The 17,642-nt window shown below is 34.8% G+C and overlaps 1 protein-coding gene across 1 annotated transcript in view; it reads left to right on the top strand.

Annotated features, from left to right (window-relative positions):
- The first annotated feature begins 4,863 nt into the window (after positions 1-4,863).
- The window catches only part of LOC150105091 (ESF1 homolog), a 104,472-nt gene continuing 91,693 nt past the window's right edge, over positions 4,864-17,642 (top strand). The window contains exons 1-2 of the mRNA XM_090396152.1: positions 4,864-5,284; positions 10,326-10,845. Of these exons, the coding sequence (XP_090252278.1) occupies positions 10,347-10,845 (499 nt within the window). The 5' untranslated portion in view covers positions 4,864-5,284; positions 10,326-10,346. The remainder of the gene's footprint in view (positions 5,285-10,325; positions 10,846-17,642) is intronic.

Genomic DNA, 17,642 nt, shown 5'->3' with positions numbered 1-17,642 from the left:
ATCGTGCGTGTAAATGTTGACGTGATATGCTTTCTATTTTGAAGGTAGTTTGTAAACCACCTGTGAAGAGGCCCGTCTATTCCAACATGCATCAGCTTTTCTAACAAGGTTTGATGTGTAAGTGTATCGAATGCTTTAGTTATATCAATAACGGCTACCATGGCAATTTTGTTTTTGTCTAAGGCGGTATTAATTACGTCTGTTAAGTCTTCCAAGAGAGATGTTGTTCCCGTATTTTCTAAAAACCATATTGTGTTTTGGGGATAATATGAAAGATCTCAGTGTATGCTGTGAGTTTCTTCAGTATTATCCGCTCCATAAGTTGATTGATAATTGGTAAAGTTGCAATGGGTCTATAATTGCTGATTAAATTTCTTTTTCCATGTTTGTATATGGGTGTGATTATGGCGGTCTTTAGCATACTTGGTATCTGTCCTGTTTTGAATATTTTATTTATTAATTTCAGTAAGATAGGACTTAAGCTAGTTGCATGTTGCTTGATATCCTTCGGTCTTATACCATCAATTCCAGGGCCTTTGTTTGGTTTGATTTGATGTATTGCAGAGAGAAGTTCTGCTTCTTTTATGGTTGGGAACCATAATGTCAGTTTTGATTGTGGTCCAAGAGGAGGGTCACGTTTTGTGATTTCTTTCCTTAAACTCAAGAAAATCGACCATAGAACCTTCACTATATAATAATAATAAGAAGAAGAAGAAGAAGAAGGAGAAGAAGAAGAAGAAGAAGAATAATGTGTTTGAGAACTGTTGATACTCATCGTATACCATGCTAAACCTCTTAAAAGATGATAAAAACCATCTAAATACCAATGAAATTTCTAATCGCTATGATAGATTCAAAGGAAAGCCTATGTAGCTCAGCAGAAGTGAGGTGTGCGTCCATTGTGCTAGGCCATCAGAAAAATTAATCGAATAAGTTCGATTCTAACCGCCCACTAGACGAATTTTTTCTTAGATTTTCTCGACTAAATCCGGAATTAGCCGATCTCTGGCAGGAAGAATCGGGTTTTTCTCCAGAGAAAGTCAGGATTTTCTTCCCATAAACTCAAGAAAATCGACCATAGAACCTTCACTATTTTCAGACAGTAAACATAGTGTTAGGGTTATGGACCACGGGATAGCCGCACGTGTCAGTCTACCCTTCATCGGACACCATGTATAATTTTGACAGTCTTAGGCCAACTATCTCTGACTGTCTCCTGGTGGAGACTGAATTTCCTCTCCATCTCCATAAAGTTAGAGGGCCAAAACTACCTCACGTTCTCCCTATATTTGATTAAAAGGAATAATAGCTGAATTTTTTTTAATCTTGCAGTACAAGTAGCTATTTTAGTTTTTTATTTATTTACTTATTTTTCTTATTTTCTTATCATATTTAAACTTCTTTCTTAGGAAGATTTAATAACTTTTTTCAGTAATTGTGCTTCAGGATGTGCGTTTTTATATTAGGATGTGTGTAATAAAGTTTTTTGACTACACCTGTAAAGTTTCCTAAATTATAGACGAGTGATTTCTTTCAATAATCTTTAGTTCCAGCTAAATGGGCCATTCACTCACCAGTTGATTAGCTGATTTTTTGAAAATTATATTCTAGTGAACTCCAGATGGATGTAACATTAGTATGTGTTGGAACATGAGATTTAAGGCTCATAAAGTAGTGTTCTTGGCAAGTAGCTCATTGTTTTACAATTCCTTGCAGTCATTTTCTGGTAATAGTTAATGATGTGGCATATTCTGATTTCTGAAAACGGTTGTTGATTTCATATAAGGTACTAAAAGTGAACGTTTAGCCTTCTATCAATAGATTGCCGATATTAGTGTTGGATAGCAACAAGATGAAATGTAAGAAGTTCCGAAAATATATTAGTGATCTGTGATGTCGCTGTTGATCTGATATTCTCTAAAATTATGGAGGTCGGCTCACCAGAAGTACGAGAGGATGTTGGTAAATATCAGAATCAGACCAAACGGTAATGTTGCATCGTTCGACCTCATGGTTGAAGATATTCAAGACACTTCAGTGGAAGTGGCATCAGCTATTACAGCAGATAATTAATTATCTGTGGGATTGGATGGTATACCAGCTCGTGTCGTAAGTGAAGCGGCTAAAGAACTGTCAGTACCCTTGACCATTTTTTTTTAATCTGAGTCTCGGGTCTGGGTTAGTCCCAAGGTTGTGGCAAATAGTTCCACTAGGAAGTATTTTCAAGGTCTTGGAGAAACTAGTCAAGAGAAGAATACAGGATGGATTCGATAGATGAAAATGGGATACTGTATGGAGGAAAACATGGTTTTGTGAAGAGTAGATCATGCCTCAGTAACTTGCTCACGTTTTATAACACAGTGACGGCTAAACTGGATAAGGGTAATGGGTTTACAGTGATTCTACTGGGCCTTGCCAAGGCTTTTGACAGGATACCACATGGAACTCTAATCAGTAAACTGGAGCATATAGGGATGGATATAGGGTTGGTGAGATGGATGGGAGGGTAGTTGATGGAGAGATACCAGAGAGTGGTTTATTCAGGAGTGGAGTCCAAAAGACGGCTTGTGATTAGTGGTGTGCCGCAGGGTTCTGTTCTTGGACCACTACTTTTCAATTTGTTCATTAATGATATAGTAAAGGATCTGAGAGGAAGTGTTCACTTGTTTGCTGATGATGCAAAGTTGGGTAGAGCAATTTTGAGTGCACAGGATGTTCAAAATTTTGCAGGATGATTTGGATAGTTTGGAGGACTGGGCTAGGGAAAATGGATGTCAATTTAATGTGGCAAAGTGTAAGGTTATGCATTTTGGAGTGAAAAGATTAACAGCAGTATATCACATTGGTGAAACTGTCCTCCAGGAGATTGACTAGGCCAGGGATTTGGGAGTGTTGGTGGATAGGGAGTTGAAGTTTAGGGGGCACATTGCAAAAGTGGGCTAAATCAGCTCATCAAATCACTTGGTTACTGAAAAATACTTTAACAAGCAGAGACAAACAAGTTATTGTTCCTCTATATCGAGCCGTGATAAGACCCCCATCTGGACTGCTGTGCCCAGATATAGGCGCCAGGGATTCTTCTTGATGGGGAAGAGGTGGAGAGGATCCAGAGACGAGTGATCAAGATGGTGGCAGGTCTGTGGTATGAACCTTATGAGAACAGATTGAAGATTTGTGGGTAGCAAAAATTGGTTGATAGGCGGAAAAGGGGTGATATGAGATATTCAAATTACTGAAGATTAATCCAGAAGATATTTTTGAGAATAGGACTGGTGGTGGGAGGAAAACTGTCTATCATTGCACTGTAATTTGTAAAAAATTTATAACACCTTTTTGTGTAATATAATTTATTACTATTATGGTAATAAATGTATGTCTACATTTGGCTTTAGCAACGAAAATTTTTTCGTACACATTAAAAATATAGTTCATCCTTAACTTTTGGATACCAGTGAATAAATGATTAGTAAATATCAGCCAGATATTGTTATTGTCACTGAAACCTGTAGAACAAAGTTATGTAGTGTCAGAAATTGAATGTAAGGGGTATTCTATTTTTAGAGAACAGAGGGTGAACAAAATTGTTGGTGGGGTGTTGCTAATGATAACCGAAATGTTGCTAATAACAAAACGCGAGGTTGGTTTGAAGGCAGTGCTATGACTATGAGGGGCAGTGCACTCGAATTTGCTTGGTGTGAGATATGGGTCAACATGGTATTGTTGATCGTGGGATGCTGCTCTCCACAAAAGAATGCAAGCATTGATTAGATCATATGCATCAACAAATCTTTCTATGATCAATGGCAGTGTAATTATTATAGGAGACTTTAATTATTGGAATATAGACTGGATCGAATAAAGAACAAGTGTGAAAGGAAAATGGAATTTATGCATCTACTGATAGACAGTTATTCGTGATAACGTATTGGAAGGAACTCTCGGTCGAGAGAGTTGAATTTGCTGATAACATCAAATAAAATGTTTATATCCAAGGATCATTTTGCTTCCAAATAGAAGGAACGTGATCATTCATTGTTATCATGGGTGGTGTTTAGTCATGTTGATTCTTCGGTCAAGAATGGTTTTGTGCTGAATTTGAGAAATGGAGATTATGTTGGTCTTGGATTACAACTTGAACCATTGCCATGGCCTGGTATACTGCAAGGAAAGAACAGTAGTGCATGACAAAATGTTTGGAGTTAAACGACTACCGATCGTCACTTAGCATGAGTTACAAAAGAAGTCGTTGTTGTAGGCCGAATATAATATGAAATATGACCATCAAGCTCTTGAATAATAGAAGTCATATGCAAGGAAGGCGACCAGCGTTGCACGGAAGACAAAATCACATTGGATGATGTAATTGGCTGAGTATGCCAAAGGAAATCCCAGAGTTCTTTCGCTACACACTAAGTAATGTGGAAAATTATTACAGACGGATATATTTAAATTCTATTATTACAAAGGTAACAAAACCTGAAGAAATAGTTTAATTACTGAGTGATAATTTGGTGAAAATTTATCATCACGATATCATTTTTTTTTCATATTTATTTATTTATAATACGTTAAGACCACCTTCATGCCTAAGGGTATTATTATTATTTGGAGTCAAAATGGAGTCAAAAGACTCTACGCGGAAGAAATAATAATAATAATGAAATAAGGGTATATTCTCATACTCTCAGTCATTTTCGAATTTTTGAAATGTGAACGGCAAACACACTGTTTTTTTATTCTTTAAATATAATTACTATATAAATACAATAATCTACATTTATTATCCCGTCTTTTAATTAATATTTCTTCTCATTATAGGGGGCATTCCAGTAATATCGTGTATTTGAACATTATGGCTGAATGTGTGTGCAACTGGCGTACGTTCGGAATGAATTTCCTGTTACCATTAAATACTAAAGTAATAAGCGGTTAGATTTTCATTATTTCATGGTATTTTATTATTGCTTGTCTAGCCTTGCTATTCAAAGGGATGTTACATCAAATTTTATTGCCAGTGATACAGTCATTCAGTACTTTAAAGTGGTAACGGTGTTGATATTGCTCACATACAGCATATTGATATAATTTATCCTGTAACTTGCTCACTGTGTTGTCATCTGTAATCATATGGAAAGTCTGAAAGCTTGTGAGTGAGTTAGCATGTGAGAACAGAATAATTGTCAGCACAGCCTTCGTTTCCAGTAATCTGCTATGTTAGTTGCGAGCTGGACTGAATTGTTTATTCTCTAGTGGCTGTTTTTTTTGTTTATGAAATATTACAGAAGTAAGTAATTGATCATTTTAAAAATTCGAAATTTTCGGGGATCATTTTTTTTTTTAGTTTTTATTTATTTATTTACTGTTTTTTTCACTGATACTCCTCGGAAATCTCTTTAACCAAAGGACATAGCTGTTCTGACTGTTATTTGGCATTCCTGCGGAATATATCTGCACGTAGATTATAATAAAATAAAATCCATGTGGATGCGGTCCTCAATACTGTTACTTCTCCACCCCCCCCCTCAAAAAAATCTTGAATTTATGGAGTAGTCGCTTCTACTTTTGTATATATTGCATATTTTGTATATAGTCCGCTATTATAAATACCTGCTTCGACAGATACAACATTATTATTGCCTTATTTCTTTTGTCAAAGTGGTAAAATGAAATAATAGATTTTGAAAATTGTCTGTGAAAACTTTCAAACCTGTAGAAAATTAAACAGAGTAGTTACTTATAATTTCCAGGAGCAGAGTGGAAGATGGAGTGCAATTGGAAATCTTCAAAATTGTCATAAATTTATGAATTTAATCGGTCTGTATAGGATGTGTTTCATATATTTTCACCATAACTTATCTAACCTATCAAGCATTGGATATTATAGAAATGTTCATCCTGCAAAAAAAAAAAAAAAAAGTTGCAATTTTAAGTGAAAGGTGAAGGCAATTGTCTCTACTAAAATATCATTGGATATAAATTTTTGATATTAAAAACTGTCACAATCTGAAAGCAATATAACTATTGTTTATAAAAATATCTCTAAAACTGAAACGTGATGATCCATGTAATGGTATATTTTGCGAGGAAGGAAAATGAAAGTTTGCATTTATTTCAATAAATGTCATTTGAAAACATTGTTATTTATAAATATATAGCATAATGATTTTCACTTCAAGGATTTGAAGTTAATCTCTTGACACATTTTAGAATAGATATTTTATTTTCACATGTGAAATTCACTTTTTAATAATAATAACTTGTGCAGCAAAAAGTTCAGATAGCATGGACAATGAAGGAAATTCTAAGTAACACAGTATACTTTAAGTCAAGTGACACAAAGGTTACTTTGTTATACTTAATCCACTGATAGCTCCACAATCACTGTTAAGGGATTAATGGTAGATGATAATTACATGATAAAAGGCAATGTCGCTCATGTTTTGATCCATGAAAAATCTTACAGTGGTGTCAGTACTTCTTCCACTTCAGCTGGTTGGGGGGTTAAATGCATGAGGGCTGTTAACAGCACAAGTGACTTATTTCAGCACAGAAGATTACCTGCAGCTGAGAAGTGAAGTGCAGTTTGTTATTCCCTGTGGTTTCAGGATATTATATATGTGTGTGTGTGGATATTTTGTATTAGAGATAGATGTTGAAAGTTTTTCCACTTGGTTATAGTATAAATTAAAGATGCTAAGAAATTATATTCTTGGTTTCATCCTTTATCCAAGTGTAAGCAAACAAAGTTTGTATGTGAAGTAACTTCACAACTGGGCTACTTGTATGTAGAGGCTAATGACGTCACATCAGTTACCTTAGTATCCCATAATGCACATATCCTTATGGACCTATGCATTATGGGACGGGCAACTACCCAAACTAGTTTTGACCTTTATTTGATCTATATACAAGTAGCCTAGTCGTGAAGTTCTTTCATGCGCAAACTTTGTTTGCTTACACTTGGATAAAGGATGAAACCAAAATATAATTTCTTGGCATCTTTAATTTAATGTATATACCTTTTTTCAAATCCAGAATATGAAGTCAAGTTAAAAATTGTTAAAGATGGTAAACCACATACATCTGTCTCTTCCAAATTTACATAGCACTTTCATCTCAAAAATGAGGGATTGAACTGATCTATAAATAGAACGATCATTTTTTTTTTTAAATGTTTCCTTACCACAACACAACCACTGGAATATCCACAGTTTCCAGGTTGACCTCTCTCCCTTCTTGTCATATATTGAAAAAAGTCTTTAGTGCCAATCCTTTAAAGGGTTTTATAGATATGTTACTGTCATGGCACTTCATTTTTGCCTTGAGTGGTCTTTGAAGCCTTAAGACTGTCACTCTATCCTCTTAGGGAGCATTCCATAGGCTTGCCACAATCTTGGTTACTTGCCTGTGGATCCTCTCCACCACTTTCTCATCCTCGTGGAGTTCACATTTGCAGACCTGCACATGTTTAGTCCAGATGTGACTTGTTTCTTCCTTAATGAAATTCTTTTGATTGTCAACCTTGAATATGTTGATATATTCAGGTTGACAATTATCCACAGTCATACAAGCCATCAAAGTGCAAGAGTTCTGAAGCCCATACAGTGTATTCTGCTATAATAAAGAAGATAAGGATAATTGTGCTACGATGACTCCTTGATCACTCCACAACTAGACCTATTGCACACACACACACACAGTTGAACACATGGTTTTTGCAAGGATGAAAAATTCTATAGAAGGGTTCATCAGTGTGTAACCAAGGCAACATTAGAACTCTGGATATTTATAAAAAATTGAAGAAATGTGCATTGCAATGTTTGATCATATCTCACAACTTAAAAGTTAGTGAGGACATTTGATCAGATTAATATAGAAGAAGAGGTTGTTTATATGGAGGAGGGAGATGATAAGAGGCCATACCTCTTTATCTTCTCCCAAAGGGTAGAGAGCAAGGGAAGGAGAAGTAGATTAAAAAAAAAAAACATGTGGGTGAACAGAATGCACTGATGGAAGGTGCAAGTGGGAATGAGTTTAAAACAATGGTGTCTTATTGATTGTGCCCTTACGGGATGAGTCACTGACATTGTGGAGGGCTATCAGTAATAATGAATTCAAAATCAATTTTCCAGTTAGCTATTAAAACAAAATATTATAAATATACATTATTGTTTTATAGTTAAGTGACAAAACATTGTTTACCATCAATTAACAAAACAGCATGGTTATCAATTTGACTTAATTATTACTTGACACCTCCAGGGAGTCCTAAAGACTCATCGAGGGAGGGTGCCTGCTTTACAACTCTTCACCTTCACCAACTACAGCAAACTGCATCTTCCACACCAATACCACCTACCACCACCACTAGTATTTCCACAGACAATCACAAACATCCATGCCCACGGCAGGATTCGAACCCGCAGCCTTTTGGCTGGAGAGTGGATATGCTAACCACTCGGCCAACCAGGCCAATATATATATATATTGTCAGAATAGCCATTTAAGCTATTTTGTCCTGTACTTATGAAATTAAGCTGTTGATAAAGAAACTTGGATTTGCATCTTGTTATTTGTTTGTAAATGTATCCTTTTGCCATATTGTCTAGTGCAGCGCTTCCCAAACTGTGGGCTGCGGCACCCTTGGGGGCCGTAGGTTTTGTTGAGGGGGTCGTGAAATAATGAAAGCACATTTAAAATGTTTTAAGACTAAGTAGATTTTTTTTATTTTAAAAGAAATGTATTTAACTTTTATTATTTATTATTTCTTTTTTGTATTTTTTATATTTTAATGGAAAAATTCACACATTGGTGTTGGTTCACAAACTTTGCTTCCTGCGTATTTCGGTGCTTAACGAATATTAGTAAATATTGCTTATTCATACGTTTCATTTCAAAGCAGTGGTTAATTGTATTTACTTCGAATGCTCTCCAGGGAAGCTCCAAATCTTCCTGTCCCTTTCATCACGCGTTCGTTCTTAATCAGGGACTGTTGATATTGACTCTATATACATATCAAAACTCGTTTTATATTATCACTGTCATCCGAGCTAGTTTTCTGTTACCAATAAAAGTTTCGCATATACTTCACACATGAAAAAAAGCTTAAACAAGTTCATGTGGGGAAATAGTAACTCGCTTGCAGTGGTAAACAACACACCCTCCCTAACAGCCACTATACTGCAGAGGCAATAAAAACAAGTACTTTTATTATGCCAGTGAATAAGGTATGAGGAGTCTGTGTAATATATTTCTCAACAAATAGTGCAATTAGAGACAACTGGGATAAAAACACACTAATTAATGAATCACATGTCCCCTCATACAGAAACTATGCTGTATAGACTGAAACAAAACCATATGTTGCATGGGAAAACACAGTATCTAACTAAAAACTATTGTTATTAATTAGATGTGTGTGAGTTCGATTTCCCAAGGCAGCAATAAAATTCAGCCGAACGTGTTAAAATTCATAAAAGTGTTAAAACTAAGTAATATATATATATATATATATATATATATATATATATATATATATATATAATGAATGTTATGGCAGTTTCACATATGGAATTTGGTTGAAGAGAGTTAGCATTTCAACTCAACTGTCAGCTATGCTTTTATCTTTCGGTTGCGCGATCTTTTGTTAATACTGCACCAATCATATGCACGTTTTAATAACCTGCTTTTGCTGTCTGTTTCGCGTTAGGCTTAATTACCATAAAGGGAGAAAAGTCACAAAAGAGAAAAATGTTCCTGGTCTGGGAATTTCCCTTATTTCGTAATATTCACTAATTTCATGTTATCAGTCTGTGGTGTGCCAGTATCGGTAAGTGGTGATATTATTTGATCTATTCTACGTTAAATTTTTTACCCTGAGATGGATAAGTGGCTGATAAAAAAATAAAATAAATTTCCGTGAACAATCAGAAGAAGCAGAAGCAGAAACAGACTCAAAAAAAGGACAGTATTTCATATTTTACCAGAACAGCCCGCATTGTCTTCAGAACCAAACGGTAAGAAGCAAAAAATGTAATATATGCATTTGATTTTTGCAATATTCGCTGTGTATGTTTTGTAATGAATATAAATACAATAAATATTATAATAATATATCTCTCTATTATGATTTTGTTTCGAGGGGGGCCGTGAAATATTTTAATTTTTGCAAAGGGGGCCATGACATCCAGAAGTTTGGGAAGCACTGGTCTAGTGTGTATGCTTGTACAAACAGAGAACAGCATGAAATATTCATGTTTTATGATTCTTTTCTTAATATATATAATTTTGTTTGTATATTTACTTATTTCTTATTATTTCTGTAGGCCAGCTAGAATTATATTGAGATGGAGAGTATTAGGAATGATGAGAGGTTTTCCTCCATCCTGGAGGATCCTCGCTTCAGGATGGCTCCAAACAAGGAAAGAAAAGTTAAAATTGATAAACGATTTCAAGCAATGTTTACTAACAAAGATTTCAAGCTGAAATATGTAATGGACAAGTATGGCCGTCCAGTAAATAAAACTACGTCAGAGGATTTTAAAAAATTTTATGAGTTATCTGATTCTGATGAAGGGATATCAGATGAATTGATTTCTTCAGAAGATGAAATAAAACAAGATAAGTCACCAGTAATACAAAGTTTAAAAGATGTTCAAATTGATGATAAAATTAAGTCATTAGATGTAAGTCGATCTGAAATATCAAAAAATGAACAGTCATGCTCACGTATTGGTGAAGATAGGATTTGTACTAATGTGAAAGGTAGTACCAAGAAACACACAGTTTTAAAGACAACTGATAAAAGTTCACTAAGATCACATACTGAAAGGAAACAAATTAAAAGTGAGTTATTATAATATTTTTCTCTTATACTTTATATGTTCTACAGTTGTAATCTTGTTTCTTTACATATTTATGCTTGGTTTATAATGCTGTATTTCTTTTTTCTGATATCTACTACACAAACATATACGCACACTGCATAGCCAGTTTACTAGATCCCTTCCACTCTTACCCTCTAGCATCCATGGAATCCATTACTTCATTATAGAAAGCATGGCATATTCCTTTGAGTCTATAAAGCATGCATATATCAAGGAATGGTATGCACAGTTCTATATGATAATGAGCCAACAGCATATTTTAGCAAGTTTGAATACAGTATAATTAACATCAGATTTTGCTGGAAAAGTACAGTAATATCCGTCCTTATGATCTGCTCATATGATGCTTTTCAATTATGATGAATGCCCATCTTTATGATGCTGCATTCACTCATCTGAGGTTTTAGTGACATGATGCTTCTGTGAATCAACTGATGCACAGTGTTTGTGAACTCAGTTTATATACCCCATCACTGCTCACTACATCCCTCTCTCTGTATTTTTTGGTTTCACTGTGAATTATAAACTGTTTATAATTATTATTTTGTTTTATTATTGTTAATAATGATAGTTAAAATTCAGAGTAAGGGTACTGTCGCTCCCAGTGAAAAGAAGATGCATAAGCTTATTACATGATAAGATTAAAATGATATGATGTGAGAATTACAGAAGTATTTCCCTACTGAGTGTTCCTGGTAAGATTTATTCAAGTATACTTGAGAAATGGTTAAGAAGGACTGTGGAAGGGAAGCTTGGTGAAGAACAAGTTGGAGTCAGGCCAAATAGAGGCTGTCAGGATCAAATTTTCACATTACAACAAATATTGAGAAATTGAGAATATAGCAAAGATCTGTATTTAAGTTTTGTAGATCTGGAAAAGGCGTATGACAGGGTGCAAAGAGAGAAGCTGTTCAAAGTGCTACAGTTGTGTGGTGTCAATGGACCATTATCTATCAAGCAATACTTAGTTTTTATTTGAGTTGTAAGTCAGCAGTTAGAATTGAAGGAAGTAAAGGAAGGTGGTTTAATGTTAAATCTGGTGTCAGACAAGGATGTACTTTACCCCCTCTGTTATTTATTATCTATATGGCTCACATTATGAAGGAAAGTGGTATTAAAGTGATATCATAATTGGAGATGTTAATCTCAGCTCTTTACTCTATGCAGATGGTGTTATACTTCTAAATAAATCTGCTACAAGTCTGCAAGATGCCCTGACTACATTGAATAACTCCTGTAATAGATTTGGTATGAAGGTCAGCAATAACAAGACAAAGACAATGAAAATAGGCTGAAGCATTGAAAATATCAACTGCATTGTGAATGGAGAACCTAGAACAAGTAAAACATTTCAGCTACTTAGGCACGATTTTTAGTGAAGATGGTAAATTAAATATTGAAATAGACAACAGAATCAATAAAGCTGGTATGGTAGAGGAAGTCAACTGAATAAATGAAATAGTCATTAAACTGTTACTTGCATCTACAAGTGAAAAAAATATATATATTTGCTATACAACAGTGGGCTGAAACCAAATGTGTCATGTGACTTGGGTATGCATGTATCATAAAGACTGCTATTGCCATTCATGCATTATGGTATCTAGATTTGAACCTAGAACAAGCCAACAACTAGAATAATTTTATGTAATAGATAAAACCACAAATAGTGGCAATACATCAGGCAAGGAGCATATCAGTATTCACTGTGCATGAGACTTTGTCTTGGAAAGGATTTAGCATGTTCTGATCCTGGAAGCTAATCAGCATTTCAGAAGTAGAAAGACTACTTGATACAATGACAAGATAGAGTTATAGTAAGTGCTAGTGACTTGGTAATCTGATTTCAGGTTGCACCATTGCAAACTGAACATGAAAGTGACTGGACTATACTTCATTGGTCTTATATAGTCATACTTAATTCATGTGTGCATCTGTGAGACAGGGTACAATGATCTGTTTGAAGAGGGATGGGCCCCATTTGAGGTAATTGTGAGACAGTAGTTGTCTTCATAGGCCAGCATCTTGAAATGCTTTTGGGGAGTTCTTGTCCCAATTAGTTGATGCCATTCTGAAGGCCAAACTGGTCACTCATATCTTATATCATTATATTCTTCTCTCTCTCTCTCTCTCTCTCTCACATACACACACACACACACACACACACACACACACACATAGATATTAATATATAGAAATATTTTAAATAAAATATTTCTTAAACTAACAGAGATAAAATCATGAGGCTTTCACTCACTGATGCTAAACTCAAAAGTTTAGTGACTTTCATCAGATCTTTTTGTGTCTCTCACCAAGCATTTGATAGTACATCCATTGTGATGGAGTCACAAGCAGCAGTTTTTAGTCGATGCATTTAAGCCATTTCCTTTATCACCATTCAACATGCAAACCTCTTTATGTACCTCTACAAAAAAGTAATACAAGTGTCTTCAAATTTGGTGACTTAGGAGGCCATACAATGGGACCTGCTCTCCCAGTCTGTTAGGCTAAAAAAATGGTCATTCAGCAGAGCTGGATGAGTGTAATTTGAGGGAGATATCCATGTGGTATTCTAAGGACTGAATAATTTTGTAACACATTAGGTACATTGTCTTTGAAGACTGGTCCAGCTATGGAGTCTGAAGTCAGAGCATGTTTCATGGTAGATGCTTTTATGTCTCCTGACTGATTCTGATTTTCTTGTGTGCAGTTTTACACTTTCTCACATTTGCATTTGTATTAATATACCTTACTAGAAATATGAATAGGCTCATCAGAGAAAGAGAAAGAGAAATGTGGTTGAGAAAATGCATTGGCTTAGAGGAACTATCTCACAGGATGCGAGTAGAGCTTCTGAGGCTGCTAGACCTGCCAACTCAATTCAAGAGAAGAAACAATAGCAACTTGCATGTTAAAGCAGAGCTTTCAACCTGCCATGTTTTCTAGATAGATGACTGTTCATTTTCTAGTAGTTTAGAATAATGAGACATATTGATAAAGAACCAAAAAAGCAAATTTAATTAGATCAAGTGCATTTTGCTCTGTATTTCTAAATTTTACAGTTATCGTTGGCTTCCTGAGAAAAGAAGATGCAGAATGGGATTATAGTGTAGTATAGAAGAAAGAATTCCAGTTAGATTATTGGACATAAATAATCCCAAATTAGCATAATAAGGATGTACTTTATCCCCTCTGTTATTCATTATCTATATGGATCACATTATGAAGGAAAGTGGTATTAAACATGATATCAGAATTGGAGATGTTAATGTCAGCTCTTTGCTTTATGCAGACGATGTTATACTTCTAAATAAATCTGCTACAAGTTTGCAAGATCCCCTGACTAAATTGAATAACTGTTGTAATAGATATGGTATGAAGATCAGCAATAAAAAGACAAAGACAATGAAAATAGGTAGAATCGTTGAAAATGTCAACTGTTGTTTTGAATGGGGAACCTGTGGAACAAGTAAAACATTTCAGCTACTTAGGCACGATTTTTAGTGAAGATGATAAATTAAATATGGAAATCAACAAAGCTGGTATTGTAGGAAGTCGATTGAATAAATTCATGTGGAATAAGAGAGAAATTAGTTGGAACACTAAATTAGCAGTATACAAGAGAGTGTTCAAACCAGTTTTAACTTATGGATCTGAGAGTTGATTCAGAAGTAAAACACTTGACCAAAGACTAGAGACCGCAGATATGAGTCATGAGAAAGATTAGAGGCATGAACAGATGGCATCAATTGCAATATCATATTAAAAACAAAGATATTAGGAAAGAACTTGACATTGTCAGCATCCAGGAATGCGTTAGCAGAGCTAATCTCAGGTGGTATGGTCACTTGAACAGAATGGGCAAGGAAAGACTAGCAAAACAAGTGTTCTCTGCCAAGTTGGCAGGAAAACGACCCAGAGGAAGACCAAGATATAGGTGGATTGATACGACAAAGTGCCTTAGATGATAGAAATATAAGATCTGGTAATGATGTTGGAGTCTTGACAAGTAACAGACTGATTTGGAGGAAAATTGTAGATAGGAAGTTAGTAATGAGGTAAATTTTTCATTAAGTATTATCATATCCTGTACACCCCTTGAGGGTACATGTCAGGAATTTGATGATGATGATAAATAGCATTGAGTGTTTTGTTGGAATTGTATGTTACTTAATCTTCTTTTTGATAGCTATATGGTTATCTTCAAATAATTCTTTGAATGCTGAAAGAATAAGTCTGATGTACAACATGAAAAGATTGATGGCTAGATAATGCAAGAGATTGGAATCATAAATAAATAATAAAATAATCAGCTTATTTCTTATGACAGGTCAATGGAAATATGAGAAATATTTTATAAGAATCACTGTGTTATTCATGTATTTTTGTGGACTTCATTCTAAAATAGCTTAAGCTGAATAGCATCATTTTCTTCTTAGAAAGTAATGTTCCAATCGATACAACTTTCCGACAAGCTTCTAAATTATGCAGCATAATCACTGTAAAACTTGTAAATCTCCATATTTAAGTATTTTTGGTTAGATATTATTTAAAAAAAAAAAAAAAGCTTCAGCAGCTTTTTTTTTTTTTTTTTTTTTTTTTTAACATTTCTGGTTACATTTCTTTTTTTCTTCCTCAAAAAATCCTCATTTTTTCTTCAATGATGTTTATATATTTGATTCAAACTTTCTTACATGCACTTCTTTTCAATATGAAATTCAATTTTAACCTGCTCAAAACCAAATGGTGATTACTTCCTATTTCAAATCCTCAGTATGTATACTCATGTGCAGGACCGGCCTTCTCTATAAAGGGGCCCGGGTGCAAGAAACCTTTTGGGGGCCCTAAAATATCTTTCAAAGGTAAAAATTAAAGGATTCGAAATAAAGTATTGTAAAACCTCTTACCTGCAAATGATTTTGGCACAGGAAAACAAAAAAAAACACATTCGAAATATAATACGTTTCCACAAAATGTGTACCGACTGTGCCCACTTGATCGTGGGGCCTGGGTGCATTGCGCCCACTGCACCCCCGAGATGGCCTTGCTTATGTGTCTTGAACCAATGGGAACTCATCCCTGTCATATAACATAGTCAGTATGCCTTTTCTTATTTCTTGCATCTTCTCTCCATGTGAATTTGTGCACATTTTTACATTGGAACATGGTGTTAATAATAACTAGTCTGTCTTGAACAAAAAATCAAATAGCATTTACCATTATTATTATCTTTATGCTTTTCTCCAAATTTTCCTAAAACATTTCTATATGTCTGGGAATCTTTTCCTACTGTGCTGTTTAGATTTCCAACAAGGACTAACTTTTCCTTTTTAATTGTGCCAGCTGTCTTCTCTAATGACTCAAAAAATGCCTCTGTTTCATCACTGATAGAACCTTCTGTGGGACCATAAGCATAAATAAGTCTCATTGATCAGTTCCCTATTCTGATATTTGTCCACATCACTCTATTTGATATTGCCTGCCATTCAAGATTATAACATTTTGTATTTGTTGCTTAGAAAGACCTTGCTTGTTTTTGTCTTCTTTGTTTCAGTTATACCTATTATGTTCATCTCTTACTTATCCAGTTGTTCTGCTAGTTCCATTTCTTTTCCATTGGAACACATCCCAGAATACATTCTAATTCTTGATGTTGAGTTGGGATTTGTTCCAATAGCTGACTTTGTGCTATTCGTCCTGGTTCCCTGACAAAAACAATGGGACCTTGTTTAACCAGGTGAGGCCTCCATCTGGCATGAAATTTTGTCATGTACCATCATTTTGTTGTTTTAAAACACAGTATAAAATATTGAATAAAAATACAATTTGGTCAGCTAAATCCCAAATTGCCAGCCCATCCTTGTTCATTAAGTATCCAGGCAGATAACAGGTTGTACTACGATAAGGGGAGGAGTGGACATTGGGTCCGAAGCCCTGGTCAGTTCTCCACATTCCTTAAAAAGCCATGTGGAGGTCTTCCAGTTTTACAACCCTTAGGTTTTTCATGAAAGGAAGTTTAAAATTGTTTTTCTTTGTTTCTTTCTTTCTGTTTTTTTTTTACTATATCAAATTCAGTATTATCAAGCATAATATTAGTTGATCAGCAAGTCATATTATTGAGAAGAAAGATGTTATATGGTAATTACATCATTCTGGAAGAAAATACAAAAAATGTCATAGAATTTTTAATGCTTCATAGTGGTAATAAAATAACTTCTGAAGTTTTAAATCATTCTTCAGAATTGAAACCTTTATATGGTAATGGGAGAGTCAAACTCTTCTTTGATCATGCAAGTTAGTGGCAGAAATAATTTGCTACCCAAAGTAGACTACTTTGTGGATTTTGAATTAGCTACTTCTACACTAGGAAACATTAATTTGGGGGAAGGGTGCACATGCACAGACATCACTTTGATTTTTACTATTTTATTCTCTTTTCCACAGTTTAGATTATGTTTTCATATTATACAAGATAGTTTTACATTTATATATATCATCTTCCTTTTACCCTCTTTTACCTTGCAGTGTCAAGGGTTTATTAATCATCAGACCTGAAACCGTTCACAGGATAAGGTGGTCAGCTCTATGCCCCGGTATATCTTATGTCCATAATGTTGAGTTCTCAAAGCCAGTTTGTCTGCTTTGTGGGATGAAAAACCCCAGGATAAACTGGGGGAAAAAACCCTACTGTCCAAGACCGGCTAACTTGGCTATGGCCTGAGGAAGATCCTTCAGCTCCTCATGTCACCGTTGGGA

Source organism: Typopeltis vanoorti, chromosome 7, assembly GCF_054136105.1.
Source record: "Typopeltis vanoorti isolate ZY-2024b chromosome 7, IOZ_Tvanoo_1.0, whole genome shotgun sequence".
Lineage (NCBI taxonomy): Eukaryota > Metazoa > Arthropoda > Arachnida > Uropygi > Thelyphonidae > Typopeltis > Typopeltis vanoorti.
The sequence above is the reverse complement of the archived record's forward strand: the minus strand, read 5'-3'. Positions and strand labels throughout refer to the sequence as shown.